Consider the following 21,322-nt stretch of genomic DNA (forward strand, 5'->3'; position numbering starts at 1 on the left):
ATTTGCACATTTTCTCCCATTCTATAGATTGTCTTTTTACTTTCTTGATAATGTCCTTTGATGAATGAAAGTTTTTTTTTTTTTTCCTTTTTTTGTCTTTTTTCGTGCCCGGCAACGGATCGCAACCCTCAGTGTCGCGCCCGTACCGGACCGGGACCGGCAACGGGATCGCAAACCTTGGTGTTGCGCCCGCACCTCGCTCAGCCAGTGAGCGGCCGGTCTGTATGTGGGATCCGAACCCTCGGCGGGAGCGCCACCACGCTCCCAAGCGGCGCACTGTAGCAGTGCGCCACCGGGCCGGCCCGATGAATGAAAGTTTTTAATTTTGATGAAGTCCAATTTGTCAATTTTTTCTTTTTTTTTACTTGTGCTTTTATTGTTATATCTAAGAATCCGTTGCCAATACCAAGATAGTGAAGATTTACCTCTATGTTTTCTTCTAAGATTTTATTTTATCCCCCTATTTTGTATAATATACAAGTTTGGTCTACAATAAAAAATTACATGACGTGAAGAAGTGGAAAAATATAACTGATAATCGAGGTAACAAATAAATTAGGAGTAGACCCACATAATTTAGATATTGAAGTTAATCCTACAAAGTATTTAAAATAACTGTGAATAATATCTTAAAGGAAATAGAAGGAAAGTACAAAAGGGATGAAAAGATAGACAATCTAAAAAATTAGAATTCATAAGAATAATCACTGGCTGGCCACCAAAAAAAAAAAAAAAAAAAAAAATGGCTTTCTAGATTTGAAAAATACAATTTTTGAAAGAAAAAACTCATTAGATGGGTTTAACCCTAGGGGTCAGAAGAAAAAAAAAAAAAAAAAAAAAATCAAATGGCTTTCTAGATTTGACAAATACAATTTTTGAAAGTAAGAACTCATTAGATGGGTTTAACAACATCTGAACATAGAGCAGAAAGCAGAATTAGTGATTTAGAAGGCAGATCAGTAGAAAATATCCAAATTGTAACACAGAGAGGAGAAAGAATAGAAAGAGACCAGAGCAAAGATATACATGTGACATGGCCAAAAAAGGTATAACATATGTGTAATTGAAATCCAAAAACAATAGAATTATATTTTTAAAGTGCTGAAGGGAAAAAACAAAAACCCCACCTATCTTGAATTCTATACCAACAAAAATATCCTTCAAAGATATAGGCAAAATACATTTTCAGACAAACAAAAGCTGAGAGAATTCATTGCCAGCAGATTTGCACTACAGGAAACATTAGAGGAAGTTCTTCAGGTTGAAAGAAGTGGGTGTTTGTGTCCTCCAAGACATAATAGCCTGTAACTGGAAACAGCTCAAATGTCCATAAACAGGAGAATGGATGTATAGATTATGGTATATTCATATAATAGAATACTACGTGACGGTAAAAGAGAACAGAGTATTGATATATGAAGTAACAAGGCTTAATCTTAGACATGGTGAGTGAAAGAAGCAAGACAAAAGAAAATACACTGTATAATGCCATTCCTATGAATTTAAGAATAGCAAAATTAATCAGTGATAGAAGTCAGAATAGTGTTTACCTCCGTGTGGGGATTACTGACCAGGAAGGAGCATGAGGGAGTCTTCTGAGGTACTGGTAATGCTGGGGTTTTTTGGTTTTTTTTAAAATCTGGTTGGTGATCACATGGGTGTATATTTGTGTAAAAATGTATTGTGTAGAGTTATATATTTAAGATTTATGTACTTTAGTATATGTTTTTCCTCAATTGAAAAATGTTTTGTGTTTTCTTGTAAGTAACCAGTTACTCTTAGTCACCCGTTGTATAAATGAAAAAATCAACAAAATAAAGACATTGCTAATTGGAGTTACAGAGTAAAGCCAAAATGAGAAGAGATTAAAATGGATAGGGAGAAGATAGAATTTAAAATCTAAGCTTTAAGGAATGAACAGAATTTTGAATTTTATAGTTGTAAGAAGCACAACCCCCGATGTCTTACTGCTGATTTTGTATTGCCTTTTAACTTCCATTCTCTTTTTTTCTCCCCCATCTTTGCTTGAATACAGTATAGGATTCTTCTTTATATCAGCCAGCAACAGCCAGTTACTGTTGCTAGGATTCATCTGAACTTTGAGTTAATGGTAAGAGTTCCCCATATTGGAATCATTAACTCCTTTGGGATAGGTTTACCGGAGAGATTATTCCGAACATTCCTGGTAGAAATTAGATCCAGGGCTTCAGCCCTGGTTGTCAGCATGAGTATCTAACAGAGCCTTTCAGAAAGGTCTCTTGGTTGGCTACCTTCTGGGAATGTGGACTAAGGGATGATTGGTGGAGGGTGGGAGGGAAGAAGAAAGGTTATCGATACCTCTCTTTGTTTTTGTTTTTGTTTTAAAGGATCTCAATTGGCTTTATTGTGATTCTAGAATCAGGCAACACGTTATTCCATAAAACAGAATAAGTGTATTCCTCATTCCCCCCAGTCCCTCTTTTTGGGCTCACCTGAGTCAAAGCCCCCCTTCTCTATGAGTTTAAGCAATCAGATTTATCCATTATGCTACTTACGGTTGAATTATCCCAACATTTCTTCTTTCCTAGGTTCGGCCCAATAACTATAGCACCTTTTATGATGACCAGAGACAAAACTGGTCCATCATGTTTGAATCAGAAAAGGCTGCAGTGGAGTTCAATAAACAGGTGATATCATCTTACTCTTCCTGTAAAAAGCCAGAACACTTGTTTGGATATCCCTCAATTTTAGGAAATTATATGGAAAACCCATAAACTGCTATGTTTTGTTAGTGACAATCATAAAAAATTACTAAATTTGTCATATGAGCCTATTATATTTCAGGAAAACAATACGAATATTTATTGAAGCTCCTTGAAGCTCCTTGATCAGGAGAATTTTTAAGGAAAAACAGCTAAATGTAAACTTACTTGATTAAAATATTTTTCTGCTACATAAATTATCTTTTTTTTTTTTTTCTTTTTGTCTTTTTTCGTGTCCAGCAATGGATCGCAACCCTCAGTGTCGCGCCCGTACCGGACCGGAACCGGCAACGGGATCGCAACCCTCGGTGCTGCGCCCGCACCTCGCTCAGCCAGTGAGCGGGAACCGGTCTGTATGTGGGATCCGAAACCTCGACGGGAGCGCCGCTGCGCTCCCAAGCGGCGCATTGTAGCAGTGCACCACCGGGCCGGCCCTACATAAATTATCTTCAAGGAATAAATAAAACTATCTTTTAAAAATAGTGTTTTGAAAGAATTTTTAAAGTTATCACACACTCATTATAGAAAATTTAGAAAAGTTTTTTTTTTTTTTAAGATGACCAGTAAAGGGATCTTAACCCTTGCCTTGGTGTTGTCAGCACCACGCTCAACCATTGAGCAACCGGCCATCCCTATATAGGATCTGAACCCATGGCCTTGGTGTTATCAGCACTGCACTCTCCCAAGTGAGCCATGGGCCAGCCCTAGAAAAGCATTTTTTAAAAAACCACTTATAATCTTACTATCCAGAGTAATCACTATTAACGTGTTATGTTTCCTTTTTTTCCTATGCATAATATATATAAGTAGATGTACTCCTTTAAGAGTTCAGTATCTTGCTTGTTTTACTTAACAATGTACAACGCATCTTTTCCTACTTCATGACAAATTATTTGGAAACATTTTTGAAGGCTGCATAATATGGATGTTGTTGGCTATGATTTGAATGTGTGTGTCCTTCCAAAAGTCATGTTGAAGGGCCGGCCCGGTGGCACACTGGAGAGTGCGCCGCCCCGCCGAGGGTTCGGATCCCATGTGGAGACCGGTTCCCGCTCACTGGCTGAGCGCGGTGCGGGCGCAACACCAAGGGTTGTGATCCCATTACCGGTCAGTAAAAAAGACAAAAAGGAAAAAAAAAAAAAAAAAGTCATGTTGAAACCTAATCACCAAGGTGATGGAATTAGGAAGTTGGGGTCTTTGGGAGGTGATTAGGTCATGAGGATTCAGCCCTCATGAATGATATTAATGCTTTGATAAAAGAGGTCGTAAAGAGCTGCCTCCCTCTTCTGTTCTTTCTCTTTCTTTTTTTTTTTCTGACCAGTAAGGGGATCTCAACCCTTGGCATGGTGTGATCTGCACCATGCTCAGCCAGTGAGCTCACGGGCCATTCCTATATAGGATCTGAACCCACAGTCTTGGCGCTACCAGCGCCGCATTCTCCTGAGTGAGCCATGGGGCTGGCCCTGTTCTTTCTCTTTCTGCATGTGAGCACACCTCAAGAAAACACCATCTGTGGAACAGGCCTGCACCAGACACCGAATCTGTTGGTGCTGTGATCTTGGACTTTCCAGCCTTCGAGACTGTGAAAAATAAATTTCTGTACTTGAAAATTACCCTGTCTGAAGTATTTTGTTATAGCAGCAGGAACAAACTAAGTTTGCTGTAACAAAGTACCTATAAACTGTATCACTAATAAATAACAGAAATGTATTTCTTATAGCTCTGGAGGCTGGGAACCTGAGGTCAGTATGCCAGCATGGTTGGGTTCTGGTAAGGCCCTTTTCTGGGTTGCAGACTGCTGTCTTCTTGTTGTATCCTCACACAGCATAAAAAGGATAAGAGAGCTCTCTGGGGTCTCTTCTATAGGGGCTCTAATTCCATTTATGAGGGCTCTACCCTCATGATTTAATTACCTCCCAAAGGCCTCACCTCCTAATGCCATCCATCCCATTGGAGGTTAGGATTTCAACATAAGAGTTTTGGGGAAACATAAATGAATATTAAGTCCATAACAGATGTTCCTTAATTTATTTAACCATTTCCTTACTTTTAGGCATTTAGATTGTTTTCAATCTCTGCAATAAATGATACTGTAGTGAGCATTTTTAAAATATAAGTTTGTGTAACTGCATATTTCTTTAGGCTTTATTTATAGAAATGAATGATTGGGTCAAAGGGTTGATATTTTTAGGTTCTGAATACACTTTGTCACACTGCTTTTCAGAAAGATTATACTATTTCACACTTATCAATTCTCTCACTATACCTTTGTCAGCATTTAGAATGATCCTTTTTTTCTTTTTGTCTTATTTGCTTGGTTAAAAAATGTCTTTGTTTTAGTTAGCATATATTTGTTGCAATAATGAAACTTTTTTTAAGAAAACGAATAGCAAGTTTTTAATGTATATTATGTTATAACACTGACTATAGAATAATTATTCACAGAGGTGTGTCTGACTCCTTTGTCTAAAATTTGTGCTAAGATAGTACGGCCAAATCTGTACGTGTTGGTGATGTGAGTTCTGGGAATGCAACATAATTTTGTAAAGGGCCTTTTTACTAGCGTACTGTCTTTAGAAGTGCCTTTTTAGAAGCTCCCCTTTCTTTCATTGGTTCCCAAACACTGAAACAGTAAGTCAGTATAGTAATCACAGTAACGTTTATGGAATACTTACAATTATTTGCCAAATATGAGCTACTTGTATTAGCTCACTTAATTTTTACAACTACCCTATGAGACATACTAAGCTTTTCTCTCCATTTTATAAGTGGGGTCTCTTATGTTATTTGGCCAAAGTCACAAAATTAATAAGTGGCAATACCTGGATCTGTACCCAGACATTCTGACTCCAAAGCCATATTCTTAGGCATTGTGATTCCTGGAGAGATTACTGACTTTGGAATGGTTTACTTCTGAACATGAAATCTGTTTTGTTATTGGACACAGCTGCTTGGGAAAGAGCATTAGCAATAATGGAATGTGTTCTTATTGAGCTGAGACTAAGTTTATGCTGTTTTGATTTTGTCTTGCAGGTGTGCATTGCCAAGTGCAACAGCACTTCTTCCCTGGATGCAGTGCTCTCACAGGACCTCATTGTGGCAGAGGGCCCTGCTGTAGAAGTTGGAGATTCTTTGGAAGTGGCTTATACCAGCTGGCTCTTTCAGAATCATGTGCTGGGCCAGGTAAGAAAATGTACCCTGCAAGTTCTTTTGTAATTTAAATAGCATGAGGTTTATTTCCATGGACGGTATTATTACTGTGGATCGCTGCTGTTGTCAAATAGAAATCTTTTAGGAGCCCTGCTTTAGTCATTGCTACTGCTTTGGGGGTATATTCATGAAAGGCTAATTTGTAAAATGTACTCAGTGCCACTCTATCTGTTCTGCTTAGGGGAAGTGGAAAACAATTTCCCAAGGGTTATTTTTGCTTATTGTTCATGCGTATCTCTTTTCCTCCTATACCAGTTTTAAACATGAATATGTTCTTATGGAATTATGTCTTAAAACTTTTTTTTAGATCCTCCTCACAGTTTTTCTCATAATAGACATTATAAATATGTTGGGCTTGTTGTATTTTAATGTTATTAAGCTCTCAAAAGCAATATAGTATTATAGAAAGATCTTTAGACTATGAATTTAAAAAAAATTTGGATTCAAGTCCCAATTTTATCCTAATTTGACCAAGTCATTTAAGTTCTCAATTTTTTTTTTTTTCCATTTGTGAATAGAGGTTATTGATCTTTACTCTGCTTATTTGGCATGATTGGCATCAGCATCAAATGAAATCATTTATTTGAAAATATTTTATAGATAAAAAATGCTTAAATACATTGTGGTAGAAATGTATTTTTTTCTAAACTTGGAAAATCATTGTCTCAGAGATATTCATTATGATAATATCCTTTAGCCATGATGTGGTCCCATCTTTTCAGGTCCTTTAAGAACTATTTGTATTTGATATTCCCCTTTCCAGAAGTACTGTGCTGGTATGTAGTTAGTTGAATATCGTAATAATAATTATTATTTTTGAAATTGGCTGACCTCATTTACTTTGATCAAATTGCAGGTTTTCGACTCCACTGCTAACAAAGATAAGCTGCTTCGCCTGAAATTAGGTTCAGGAAAAGTCATCAAGGTAAAGGCTTAACCTTGTTTTTGTGTGGTTTTATCAGTTGCAGTGAACTTAATTTAGATTAAATTTTTGTGAAATTTGTAACCTGGGTATATCTTCTGAGACTCTGAAAATGCTTGGTTGAAAAGTAGGTAGGAAAAATGTATCACATTATTTGCATTTGGGAGATTTTTACCTATGAAACACTATTTTGAGAATGGTCTTACATTTCTTTTCTTTAGTCCCTACCCTTTCTTCTTCATCCTGTGACTCTTGAAGAAATTACTACATACTTCCTATAGCCTAACAGGGAAAGAGGTGAAACTTTCTTTTAGAAGTGTGTCATAATGGGTTGATTCTCACCTGTCTGGGTTTCTTTGAATCAGCCCTTCCCAGTCATTGTGGGAGGCAACTATGACATAGCAGGAGGAGCACTGGGATTGGAATCTGAGAACCTAGGTTCACGATGTGGATTTTTTCTTTATCAACTGTGTGAGTGTTTTATAAAATGAAGAGTATTTTACATGGAGTATCATGGTGTCTACTTTTCCCAGAATCCTTTGGAGACTTTTTCCTATAGATCATAGCAATTAAGGCATGATCCTTGACTCTAGGCAAATCTAGTGTTGAGTTTCAGCTTAACAACTTACTAACTGTATGATTTGGGGCTAGTTATTTTATCTCTACAAGCCTCAGTTTTCTCATCTGTAAAATGAGGATAATGCTACCAACCTTATGAGGTCATTCTGTGGATTAAACAAGATAATGCATGTAAAGCACTTACCACAGTACCTGGAAAAAATGTGCTTAATAAATGAGGTTCTTTATTTCTCTTTTATTACCATTCTTTTATCCTCCCCATTTTCTCTCATCATCTAAGATATGTATATTTCATCCAACCCCAGTTGTGTCAGCTTTTACAAGTAGCTTTAGAAGCTGTATTCCAGATATTCTTATAACCAATGTGGGGCGATAGTTGAACCTGACCTCTGGAAGCACTGACTAAATCTGAAAGTGTGAATAAGTGAAACCTGATGCTTCTGTACTTCACTTTGTCTTATGAGGAGCTTCTTGTCTGATGAGCTTTTCCCCATCTCTGATTTCTAAAGAGCTGGGAGGATGGAATGCTGGGCATGAAAAAAGGAGGGAAGCGGTTGCTTGTCATCCCTCCAGCCTGTGCTGCTGGCTCTGAAGGGGTAATAGGCTGGACTCAATCAACGGACTCAATCCTGGTGTTCGAGGTGGAGGTTAGACGGGTGAGTGAAACTGCGCTGTGTCGTGTTGTGAGTCCTGTGAACATCTCTTTGCTAGTTAAGTAAAATGAATAAATAAATGAACATGTTTGAAAGCCAGGTTCTGAAAACATAGATTTCTTTTAAAAAGTAGTAATGGTGTAGTCAGAAAGAACAACAACTTTGGAATCTAAAGATCAAGGTTTATGTTCTTCCTGGCTCTCTATTCACAATCTAGAAGAGGTTGTGACTTTGAGCAAATCACATCTCCAACATAAGCTTCTTTTTATTTTGTCTATGAAATACTGATTTCTGCCCAATGTATGTATCTTTTGGCTTAAGGATTCCATGGGTACAAATTTATCCTATTGATACATTTACATAAGTATGCAAAGATGTATGTATATATATGTATGTATGTATGTATGTGTGTATGTGTGTATGTATGTATGTATTTTTCTCCCTCTGCCACATTGTAATAGTGAAAAACTGGAAACAACCTAAGTATCCACAGTTAGGAGACTGGTTAAATTAAGGTTTTTTCATAGAGTAGACTTTTATGGAACTCTTAAAGAATATTCAAAATCTATTATTAAGTGAAACAAGCAAGTTGCAGAACAGTATGGATAGTATGGTCTCAGGTGGTGTGCGTGTGCACATGCGTGTGTGTGTATACAATTTGTAGCAATTTTATTATAGAAATTATTCATATTCATGATAAAATTTTTAGATGGTACAAAAGGGTAGATGCAAAAAGTAAAAGTTTCTGAACTCCATTTCCATTCTCCAGAGAAAATCACTTATAATCATTTATTTTAAAGCTTACAGAAATTTTCTATGAATATATGGGCATATATGTATCTTTTACATGTATGTATGCTGTATCATTATAAGTGATTTTCTCTGGAGAATGGAAATGGAGTTCAGAAACTTTTACTTTTTGCATCTACCCTTTTGTACCATCTAAAAATTTTATCATGAATATGAATAATTTCTATAATAAAATTGCTACAAATTGTGGTTAATTAAATTAATGCTACCTTTTCTCCCAAAGATGACCTTATTTGCTTTTTACTCTGATTGTTAAGTTCAAATGTGAGAGTATTTGTGACTATGAAATATATACAAAACTATAAAGTACAATACAGATAATTAATACTATGGTCATCGTCATTATGGCTATTATTCCTGCCACAGAGAAGGATATATTTTCCTTTGTAATGACTCTTTCCTAATTGTACACCCTTATCTCTGCTGGGTTACTCTAGCCCTCTTTCAGTGACATGCTCCCAGCTGCTTTTTTTTATAGCTTTTGTAGTCTCTCTCAATTTTCCATTACATTTGACGAAATCATGGCCGGTGATAGACAACAAACCAATTTGAATCTGTCACGACTGGCATTTTGTAAACATAAGAAAAAATTTTTATTTTACCGGTAATCAAAGAATTACAAGTTGACATGCATATTAAATTGACAAGGCTGATAGAAAATGGTAATACCTAGTGTTGCAAGAGTGTTGAGAAAGATTTATACACTATTTGTTGTGTATAAACTAGTTCACTTTGGTGGGAAATTTAATGGTATATATTAAAAGTCTTAAAAATGAGCATAACTTTTATTCAACAATTTAACTTCTGCCAAATATTTAAGATTATGTGCAAAGATATAGATATAAAACTATTCACAGAAGCATTGTTTATGATAGAAATAAGCTGAATGTCTAACAGTGAGGAATTGGTGAAATATATTTTATAATAGCACAGATACTTATAACTTTGGTTCCCAAAATCCTTGGAAGACTGTTTCCTATAGATCATAATAGTAATGGAAGTTAGAAATACTCTTCAGTAGTTAAAAATAATGTATTAAACTTATATTTATTGATATGGAAATACATTAATAAGTCAGTGAGTAAGCAAAACAGGTTATAAAACAGTATGGCACATCTTTGTAAAAAATACACACACACAGATAATATAATGGTAGTTAGATTGCAGGTGATTATTACCTTTTTCTTTTTGTTTACCTACTTTTTGTGATTTGCCTGCAATGAACAGGTAATGACTTTTGTAATAAAGAATAAGTAAAATTAAAGGATGGTGGAGAGGAAGAGTATTTATAGCCTATTCCACCTGTGGTGGCTCTTTCCCTAGGTGAAGTTTGCCCGAGATTCTGGCTCTGATGGGCACAGTGTTAGTTCCCAGGATTCTGCAGCCCCTTCTCCCATACCTGGTGGTGACGGCCTCTCTGCTGATCCTTTTATATCACCAAGTACATCGGTGCCTTTCAAATCAGGGTAAGATACTGGGGTTGTATCAAGCTCTTTTATTGTTTGTAAAAATGATTCTTGTGGGGGGTCAGAAATAGGGATATAGTTAAAAACTAAAATAATTTTAAGTAACCAGGAAAAAATGGGATCAGGAAAATGGGGAAAATAATAGCATCAGATTTTTATTTATAGTTTATAAAAGGACTAACTGAGGGGCCGGCCCGGTGGCGCACTGGATAGTGCGCCACTTGGGAAGTGTGGCGGCGCTCCCGCCCGAGGGTTCGGATCCCACATACAGACCGGTTCCCGCTCACTGGCTGAGCGAGGCGCGGGAGCAACACCGAGGGTTGCAATCCCGTTGCCGGTCCCCGGTCCGGTACGGGGGCAACACTGAGGGTTGCAATCCGTTGCCGGACATGGAAAAAAGACAAAAGACAAAAAAAAAAAAAAAAAAAAAAAAAAAGGACTAACTGAGATAAATAAGAATACCTGCAAAAGTCTAGAAGAAAATTGAGCAGAGGCCATATACACAAAAGAGAAAAAATGTAAGTAATAAGCATTTGGATGGAAAATTGTTCATCTTCACTAACATTCAAAGGTCATGCAAATGAAAGAAGAGTTAAAATTCTGTTTTATAGCCATTAAATTGGTGAACATTTTCCTTTTTTTTTTTTGTTTGGCAGCTGGCTGGTAAAGGGATGCAAACCTTTGGTGTTACCAACACCATGCTTTAACCAACTGAGCTAACTGGCCAGTCCCTGGTGAACATTTTCAAAACTAATTTGTTTATTTGGTATAATCTGGACTTGTGATTATGGGTTTTATTTTTATCTCAGGATTGTCTTATTTGCTTTCAGGGAGCCAGCTCTTCATACCAAATCTAACTCCCTCAGTGAACAGCTTACAATAAATACAGTAAGTATAAGAGTCTATTTCACTCCCTCCCAGTGTGCTGCGAAGGTTTCATGTGCCTAGGTTAGAGAAGAAAAATGTTAGGAACCATTGTGTTAGGCTAGAAATTAATGGTTATTTCATTCATTTTTTCTTACTTGGGAGTCAGTGTAAGTTAGTCTGGGCTTCTGCATAGATAGACCTGGGTTCAGATCTTGATTCTTGTAAGCATGTGGCCTTGGAAAGATTATCTTACTTCTCTGATCATCAGTTTCTTATTATTAAAATGGAAATAATTCTCACAGCCCCCTTATATAGTTCTTTTGAAGGTTAGAGATGTTTGTAAAGCATTGGGCTCGGAGCATAAATATAATCATATATATATGATTGTTTTTGGAGAATGGTGTTAGATTGGGGGAGACACCCCTTCAATTTTAGAAATATTATTTATTCAAAGGGGAATAAATTAGTGGTTAATTCTAGGTTCCCTTTGCTATTTACTTTCTGTGACTTTGAGCAATTTAGCTTCTCTAAACCTCAGGTTTATTCCTTCATCTGTAAAATGGAGGTATTGCCTATATCCATGAAATTTTTAAGACTTTAAAATAAAGTGGTGCCTATAGGGTTTTTAGTATTATGTCTGGCAGATCATAAGAGCTCAATAAATATTGACTCTTGTTATTACCGTAATTACTGCTAATACTACATATCTTCATGCTCTCATTCTCTCAGAGGAATTTGGCACTAATCCACCTACTGATTCTGAGCAGGTCACTGGGTCTCTGTGTTTCCCCAGATGTAAGATGAGAGTGTCAGCATACTGTTTTAATAAAATTTGGATTTGAATGCCATTAGGAAGGACATATGTGGTATTTTACTACTGCCCTGCCTGGTCCAAGAAGGCTTCTGAGTTTGTTGCATGTGGACCAGGTGGTGGCTAAAGCACTTCAAGTCCTAAAGCCCTGTGGCTTTCGCCTACCACACTGGGATACAGAATAGATGCATGAAGTGAAATTGATGCTTAATTTCTCTCCAGTTCTAGTTTACTTGTTTATATTCATCCAGGGCAGGAATTATTAAGCAAATAATTGATCTGATAGATGTGGAAAGTGATCTCCTAAACCCAGAAGTTTAAAACAAAGAGTCAGAAGAAAATTGAAAAATCATTATAATCTCAGATCTTGAACAGCCACAAAAATTGTCCAGTATTGGTTCTGTTTTACTCTCTGGTCATAGCTACTCTTGTCATCTATTCCTAAGCTTAATAACTTCTGGTAGACTAGTGGTTTCCTACCTTTTTTTTTTTCTTTTCCTTTTTTTTTGTTTTTACAATCTTGTTTTTGTTTTTTTTTAATTGAGGCAAAATTCACTTAACATAAAATTAACCATCTTTTTTTACATGTAAATTTTTATGTTTTGAATAGGTAATTACATTCATATGGTACAATTATCAAAATAATATAACAAGATATTCATTGTGAGGATTTACACCTATTACTGTTTCCGTTTACCCTATTTCATCTCATACCCCTTAGGTAACTGCTTTTATTAGTTTCTTATACATTCTTTCAATGTTTTCTTTATGCAGGTGCAAGCAAATAGGAATGTATATTTTATTCCTCTCTGCTTTCACACACAAAAAATAGTGTACTCTATATGTTATGCACCTTGCTTTTTACATATAAAGAATATATATATCATAATATCTTTCCATGTTAGTGTATAGAGCTTCCTCATTCTTTTTTTAATCTGTAGATCATGATATTTCATCGTGTGGATATGATTTATATAACTAGTCCTCTCGATGTATTTAACTTTTTTTGATTATGTACCTCTGTGAGTTAAGAAAAAATGAGCACACACAACCCCAATATATGTTTAGTGACAAATTATATACATAAAGTACTATCAATCCCTGTAAACAAACTTAATGTCTTATGTTTGTAGCTTAAAAGTAAAAATGGAGGTTAATCATTTCTTCATACACCCAGAGCATCTTGTGTGCCTTCAGGTATGTGTACTCTCCATTCTGAAGACTGCACTTTGGACCGGTTAATGGATACAGAAGCTTCCAGCAGAGGGCCTAGTGTGTAGTCACTGCCAAGTCAGAGCTAAATAAACCTGAATTTAGAGCAAAGAGCTCCTGTTTCCTTTTTTCCACAAATCTCTTCTGAATATCTATTTACTGAATTGCTTCATACTTTCGAGAGGGTACTAGCATCTAAAATGACTCCCTAAGAAAAAAATTTTTAAAAAGAAAAAGAAAATGACTCCTTCCCTTAACATCTCCACCTTAGTTTTTCATCTGTAAAATGATAATAATTACGCCTGGTGGCTAAACTTTACTGAAATGAGGTAATACATATGAAACTACTCTGTCCTTTTCAGACATGTAACAAATTCTTTTTAATTTATTTCAGATGTAACTGCTATTATTAATTGTGACCCACGTATGCTTCTACACAAGAAGTGTTTAATTTTCATTTTCTAGAGGAAACGGTTTCAAATAGATATGGTAGGGGGACTTGTTAAAGGATTTGATTCAGGAGCCAAAGGGATAGAGCTACCTGAAAGTAATGAACATTGATCACTGATTTTTGTAACTTTCCTCTCTTTTTAGAGTCCTGATACAGTCAAGGCCAAGTTGATATCTCGGATGGCTAAAATGGGCCAGCCCATGCTGCCCATCCTTCCACCACAGCTGGATTCCAATGATTCAGAAGTCCAAGTATGTCACCCTGGCTCTGTTAGAATGAATCATAGAGATGTTGCCATCTTCTGTTCTTTTGGTTGAAATGATTGCTTTTCCTGCCCACTAACCCGGAATCATTATTGAGGGTTTATATGCAAAATGATACCGACTGGTATTACATGTGTTTTTACTGGGATAGGCACTACCCCTGAGAAGTGAAAGCAGTTCCACACATCCCTACCAGAAGAATTGGGCGGTTTTAAGTAGTTAACTTAGCCTTCATTTACTAGAATCTTTATTGTCAGTAAAGATCACTCTTTAGGTAGCATGATGTCCAACCCATAGGAGGAGGTCAATTCATATTTGCTGACTGAATGTTTAGATCATTTTGGGAAATGTTGGTCTTCCCACTGATGTCATTACTAAAGATCAAACTGTTACGTCTTTTGTCTTTGCATGTGATGTTTTTGTCTGTTTGTTTTTTATTTAGAAGTTCAAGAATTTTATTGAAATCAAACCTGTCAATTTTCTTCCCTTGTTTTTTGTTTTGATATTATCTTAGAAAATCTTCCCACTTTCAGATATTACAAAAATCACATGTAATTTTTTAAAATATCTATTATTTCATTTTTAGATCTAAATTTTAATCTATCTGATATTTGATATATAATATGAAGTAACTTAATTTTAACTTAATCCTTTTCCCAATGGCTAGCTCCTTACTGAATAACATCATCCTTTCCTGATTGAATTGAAATACATAACAGATTGATTTTTAGGATTATTTTACTTAGATATAAAATGAAGGAAAGGTGATACTTTTGAGAAAAAATTTTCTGAAATAGGCTTTCTTATTTACAATTTTGTTCATTTCTTCTTGCAAAAGCTCTAAATAGATTTAACATTTTAAAGGAAGGTAGGATTTCTGAGGCCTGTTGTTGTAGGATTAATTTTTATCTGGTCTCCTGTGAATGAAATTTGAATAAGGTAATATTTTAATAAAAATTTTATATGCTATTTATTCATTGTAGAATAATTTAAAATTATACATAAGGAAAGAAGAAACATATTTAACAAAAAGGTCATTCTTCTTTATATATTTCTGTGTAACTAGATTTTTAAACTTAATGTTATGCCATAAACACCTTATTGTAAATAATATGAATAAATAAAGCAAATCATTGTACCTTTAAAGGTAACCCAATGTTCTGTTATAACAATTTATCATAATTTCTTTTATTCTATTATTAGACATTTAGGTTGATTTAGAGCTGTAATGATCTAAACCTGGGTTGCTTTTCCAAAAGAGAATATCAGGGGACGAGGGGTAGTTCTAAAGTAAAGAATGTCAAAGAGATTTCAGCCCTTGAACTTTTGTCACAGCATATTACAGTCACTGTATACTATACCTCAAGATTTTCTGTTTCTTGTAAGAAACAGGAAGATGTGGGATAACTTTGTTTAGAGTTATAGTTTTGATTTAATGAAAAGCTTTGATTTTATTAAAAGAAAGAATGGACATACTCTAAAACTATAGTATACAAAAACATCATGTCAAGAGATACAGTGAATCCTATTCTGTCTGGTTTTTATTGAGTAACTTGAGGCCTATGGAGATTGTTTGGCAGAAGAGAAGAGGCTGGATTATTTTCTGGGTTTCCTTGTAAAAGACCCCTCTTTTGTGGGAACAGATTAGATTAATTTTAAAGTAGCAGCTGGTTTGGAAAATGTTACATTCTGGAGAGCTATCAGTTTAGCTGCTTCACATAATAAAATATCCACAATTTAGAATGTTTGTGGAAATTAACTGTATTTAATTATTCAATGTGATTTACAGGAAGAAGGGCTCTTACCCTGTTGTGTAATAGAATGCTTTCTCTCCACAATCCACACCCTAAACTCTTTTGGCTTGCTGCTTGCCTTTCCTTCCTCTTCTTTGCCTAGAAACAAAAGTAGTTTTAGGGTGCAAGCAGATTTAGGGTGGACAGTCAACCTCAGTCTTCACTTAAAGACCCATCCATAGTGACCAAAACCCTCATTCCTGTTTCAGGATATGAATGCTCTGCGAGGATCCGGGCAGCCTATGGGGACTGTGTCCACCCAGCCCTCTCTTCAGCCAGTGCATCCAGTGTTACCACAGATGACCTCACAGGGTAAGGAATCTGTAAGGCTCTGTGGCCTAGAATTGGGTCAGCACAAAAATTATCATCACTGTTCCTTAAATTGTTAGGCTACATTGTATTAGTACTGAGGACTGGACTAGAGTGTAAAGGTTTTCAGTTTGTCCTTGGGTTCAGTTTTTCAGACCTGGAGATGTATTGGGCCAGCTTATTGTGACTTCTGCTATGTTGCATTGTCAGTTTTGGAGATGTGCACTCAGCTATTGAGACATCTCCGCGTGGGTTATTCTGCACTTCCTGTCAGCTGATGGGATCACAGGTCTGAGGCAGATGCACATGAGAACATCCAGTTTCCTTCCATTGGTTCCACCAGAGCTGGTTTTAAAAAGGAGACTAGGTGAGGAAAGTGGTCGAGTCTGAAGCAAAATGGTATGTAAGGTGCTAGTCCAGACTGATACCAAGAAGCAAGGGGTAGATAACAGTGAAAATGTCTTGCTTTATCTTAGCACCTCAGCTGCCTGTTTCTGGGCTCCAACCACCCTCTGCTGCCTTAATGCAAGTTGCGTCTCTCGATTCCCACTCTCTTGTGTCTGGAAATGCTCAGTCCTTTCAGGTAACAGCATTTTAAAACCATATTAATTATAAGCTATAATTAATTTATTATGGTTCTAGTCAGTTTCTCTTCTTCCTGCAGAATTCGTACAATAGCCATTCTCAAAGTCAGAGTTTGTCATTTTTTTCCCTTCCTGAATCACCACTTTCTCATTTCTAAACCAGGCAAAGGATAACCTACCTTACAGTTTGTTGTAAAGAGTAAATGCAAGAACAAGCAAAGCACCTAGTGCAAGGCCTGGGCCTGGCAAGTAGTAAAAGTCCAATCAATGTTTGTTTCCTTTCCTTTTCACACATATCTACTTGAGGGGTATATATTCACATCTTCTGTGATCTTTTTTGTCAAACAATTGATAGGCTGTACTCAAGCAGAATGGTTATGGGTTGAGGGTGGAGGCTTTATGGAAAATACATCTGGACTCTGCTGTGTAGTAGTCCTCCAAAAATGACCTCTTAGAGAAGGTTTTTTTCTCTTATTACAGGAGGCAGTGGCAGCAGCCTGTCTGCCTCTGCTCATTATTTGCCAGGGTAGTGGACTCTCTTCTGCCTCAGCACACCCGATGGATAAGACACACTCCCAATGATAACAGGGCTCACTTGCTTGATGATTCTTGATGGAGGGGTGGGAGTAATGGTGGGCAAGTTGTGCCCCATTAGGATGGGGAGTGTCAAAACTGAAAAAAGTCCCACCCTTACCCTCTTGCTACCCACTTCTCTTCCCCTCAACTTCCACGGAGAATTTCTATCCTATAGACTCAGTTTTTTTGTTTTTTTAATGGATGGGTAGTTATATTTGTCTTTAGAAATGAGCTAGTTTTCCTTATTTCAAGAAAGAATAACCATCCTTATTAAAATGATTGCTTCTATTTATTGAGCATTTACTGTCTGCCAGGCACTTAACTTACCAGCTGTTATGAACATTTCTTATATCACTACATTTAGTCCACATAACAATCCTATGAAGTGATATTATTATCTTCATTTCACAGTTCAGGTGACAGGTTCAGAGGAAAATGAGAGCTCTTGATCACACAGTTAAGTATCTGAATCTAGTAGGGGTGAGGTATCCTTTGGACACTGGTGGATTTGGTTTAGAATCTCAGTGAAAACTTCTTTTTAACTCAACAGGAACTAAGCAGAGTTTGCTTAGTTTTTAAACTTCTTAGACAGTAGGCCTGAGAGTGGGGAATGAATTTCTATTTAATTAAATCATATCACCAGAGTACCGGGTAGTGACCCAAGGTACTCTTCCCTCAATTTCTGGGTAGGACTCAAGTGACCAGGTACCACTGAGTTACATAGATAAGTCTTGTGCTGCAATTCCTACCCACTGCCAAACCCTGATCTTCTCCATCTCCAGCTTCAATAAGTTCGAGTCTCCTCCCAGCTTATCCACTTTATCCCTCAAAGAAAACTGTAAGCAAAAAGAGAGACATGAATGTTTTATAAGCCAGCGATAACTTGGCACTTTCTCAGCCCTATGCAGGTATGCAAACCTACGCTTACCCACAGGCATCCGCCGTCACCTCCCAGCTGCAGCCTGTGCGGCCCTTGTACCCAGCACCACTCTCCCAGCCTCCCCATTTTCAAGGTAGGGAGCAATTCCCTCAGTTTTGCATCTTGCACTCTTGCTATGCTCTCCTTCCTCCCATTCCTTTTTCGTTTTTACTCCAACAGCTCTCTACCCTTTGTTTCATTTATTTTTTTCTGACAGCTTTGTTGAGATGTAATTTATATTCCATACAGTTCACTCATTTTAAGTGTACACTTAAAATTTTTGTAAAAATTTTTTAGTGAATTTATAGTGTTGTGCATCCATCACCATAATCCAATTTCAGAACATTCCCACCAACCCAAAGTCACTTTGTGCCCACTCTCTGTGTTTTGTTTCTTGCATTTTCTCCCATCATCTCTTTTAATTCCTCTGTCAGCCTGGCTAGAATTTATAGAAAATAGTAAAAGAGCAAAACATTGGAGGAAATTGGGAGAAAGCATGAAGACTGCTTGTGAGTGTTACATATCTCAAATGAAAGCTACTTTTTTGAAATTTTTAAAATACCAAATAATATACTTTTATAAAAACATAAAGCAATAAAGAAGGGTATAAAGTGAAAAGTTACTGTCCTTCCCCATGATTAAACCCTCCTGACCTTAGGAAACCATTGTTAATAGTTACTTGGGTAACTTTTCAGATACTTTGTATACATGTACAAGTGTGAGTGTCTTGTGTAAAAAATAAATAAATAAAATGTCAACAGGTGTGATGATATCCTGCTTTATTCTGCAGTTTGTCTTTTGCTAAGTAATCATCTTTGGTATTAGGATGTGGTAGGAAGAGGCAAGTATATCCTACAACATAATTTGTGGTTCTGGACTGGGAAGGGTTTCCTAGGTGCAGACTTTGTCTGAAAGCCCTCCCCCTTCTCTACCTGGGAAACCCTTTTACATGCATCAGAACTGTCTTCTGTGTGGAGCCTTACCTGACTGTTATCCATCCCTCCGTCCTCTCCTCCCAGAGACATAGCTGTGTATGTGTGTTGCCAAACAGTTAATCTTGCTTTTCTCTGTGCTGCTTTTGTACCTTGTACATGGTCCCTTTTCACACTTAAAATACTCTGCTGTAACGATTTGTTTACATGTCAGCCTCCCTACCAGACTGAGAGCTCACCGAGTGCAGGAACCCTATTGTATACATTGCTATGTCCCTGGTACCTGGCACAATGCCTGGCATGCAGTAGGATGAATGGGGAAGCAATCTGAGCTGCCACTGCAATGGCAGGCCGGAGAAGGCATATTTGTGCCCTTGAACCAGATGTAGTACATTTTGCAGGAACATAGCTTAGTTATTGTTAGCTTTGGAGCCCTTTGTCTCCGGTATCTCCTCTACATCTTCTCCTGACAGTGTGAAATCACCTACAGCATTTCCTAGTATATGAAAATGTTAATTTCTTTCTTTCCTCTGCTAAAAGAGCTATTAGCTTTTTCCTCATACAGTTTCTTCTTCTTCAATTTCGCAAGTTTATTTTTGGCTTATGTCTGTTTAGGATCAGGTGACATGGCTTCATTTCTCATGACTGAAGCCCGGCAACATAACACTGAAATTCGAATGGCAGTCAGCAAAGTGGCTGATAAAATGGATCATCTCATGACTAAGGTGATTGAGTCAGGGTTGGGGCTATGTTGAAAGTGGGGGTATAAACAGCGGGTATAAACAGGGAGCAGCCAGAGCTATAGGTAAACTCTTCCTTGGTTTTCTACATTCGTAGTAGTTAGTAGTAATTTCCCTAGAAGGATAGTTACTATTTTGGGATCCAATTAGCAGAGAAAACTCTAGCTTTTATTTAGAGATTGTCTCAGAAACTCATTAGCCCCCTCAAAAAAGTGTCAGATCTTGGGTAAGTTGTTCTTCTCCATTTTAAACTTTCTCACATGGTCTTTCTGGCATCCCTTTTGTAGGTTGAGGAGTTACAGAAACATAGTGCTGGCAATTCCATGGTTATTCCTAGCATGTCAGTTACAATGGAAACAAGCATGATTATGAGCAACATCCAGCGAATCATTCAGGTGAGGGGGGTGAGAACAGAATGCTCAACCTGGAGGTCTTGCCCATGCCCTCTCCCCAGGTGCACTGCCCTTTACAACCTCCACCCCAGAAATAGAGAACTTGTGACAAATGCTACACTGGGTAGAAAATTCTGGAAAATCCTTTAGGGCTTAATTTGATCCAAGTAACTTATCACTATTAACATAGTCAGAAGGAAACATTGCTTTTTGACAATATTTTAGAATTTCACTTCTTTTTATAGCCATTTATATACTCAATCCTTGTGAATGGGCTTAGTGATTTGTATCCAACAGGTATAATTTGATGTGCTGTTTTAACTGTTATATCTATGTAGACGTAAGTTCTCATTTTTCGTCTCAAAATATGTTAACAATGTCACCTGTCAGTTCAAGTTGATTTCCTTTTATCTGGCACTTTTCTCTAAACATACTTGAATTGTACATCATATATTTTGAATTTAGGAAAATGAAAGATTGAAGCAGGAGGTCCTTGAAAAGAGCAGTCGGATAGAAGAACAGAATGACAAGATTAGTGAACTAATTGAACGAAATCAGAGGTAATGACAGGTATGGGGCCTGGCTAGGATGGACAAAAGGGTTTAATGTGGGGCCGGCCCGGTGGCGCACTGCTACAGTGCGCCGCTTGGGAAGCGCGGTGGCGCTCCCGCCGAGGGTTCGGATCCCACATACAGACCGGCCGCTCACTGGCTGAGCGAGGTGCAGGGAGCAACACCGAGGGTTGCGTTCCCATTGCTGGTCCCAGGCCGGTACGGGCGCAACACTGAGGGTTGCGATCCGTTGCTGGTCATGAAAAAAGACAAAAAGGAAAAAAAAAAAGGGGGTTTAATGTGTAAATGCCTAAGTTAAATACACATGTCTGTTTATGGCAGTGCAGATGTATTTCTGCTATTTCTGTCTTCTGCCTGTCATGTAAATTATTGCCTGTTTTCTGAGAGGCGTTTCAGTGGAAAGAGCTCAGTAGGCTGTGACTGATGTAAGGTAGACCTGTGTTTGACTCCTGGCTCTATCCCTCATTTATTGTGTGGCTTTGGGCATTTTATTTATTCTTGCTGGGCCTACTTTCCTCAT

The 21,322-nt window shown here is 37.2% G+C and overlaps 1 protein-coding gene across 1 annotated transcript in view; it reads left to right on the forward strand.

Moving 5' to 3' along the window:
* Positions 1-21,322, forward strand: part of FKBP15 (FK506 binding protein 15, 133kDa) — a 69,422-nt gene that overhangs the window by 16,077 nt on the left and 32,023 nt on the right. Inside the window, exons 5-18 of the mRNA XM_008568751.1 lie at positions 2,036-2,110; positions 2,568-2,666; positions 5,775-5,924; positions 6,808-6,876; positions 7,962-8,108; positions 10,239-10,381; positions 11,212-11,269; positions 13,866-13,973; positions 15,988-16,090; positions 16,564-16,670; positions 18,146-18,260; positions 19,714-19,823; positions 20,126-20,233; positions 20,696-20,790. Of these exons, the coding sequence (XP_008566973.1) occupies positions 2,036-2,110; positions 2,568-2,666; positions 5,775-5,924; positions 6,808-6,876; positions 7,962-8,108; positions 10,239-10,381; positions 11,212-11,269; positions 13,866-13,973; positions 15,988-16,090; positions 16,564-16,670; positions 18,146-18,260; positions 19,714-19,823; positions 20,126-20,233; positions 20,696-20,790 (1,487 nt within the window). The remainder of the gene's footprint in view (positions 1-2,035; positions 2,111-2,567; positions 2,667-5,774; positions 5,925-6,807; positions 6,877-7,961; positions 8,109-10,238; positions 10,382-11,211; positions 11,270-13,865; positions 13,974-15,987; positions 16,091-16,563; positions 16,671-18,145; positions 18,261-19,713; positions 19,824-20,125; positions 20,234-20,695; positions 20,791-21,322) is intronic.

This window comes from Galeopterus variegatus, unplaced genomic scaffold, assembly GCF_000696425.1.
Source record: "Galeopterus variegatus unplaced genomic scaffold, G_variegatus-3.0.2 Scaffold437, whole genome shotgun sequence".
NCBI classification, from domain to species: domain Eukaryota; kingdom Metazoa; phylum Chordata; class Mammalia; order Dermoptera; family Cynocephalidae; genus Galeopterus; species Galeopterus variegatus.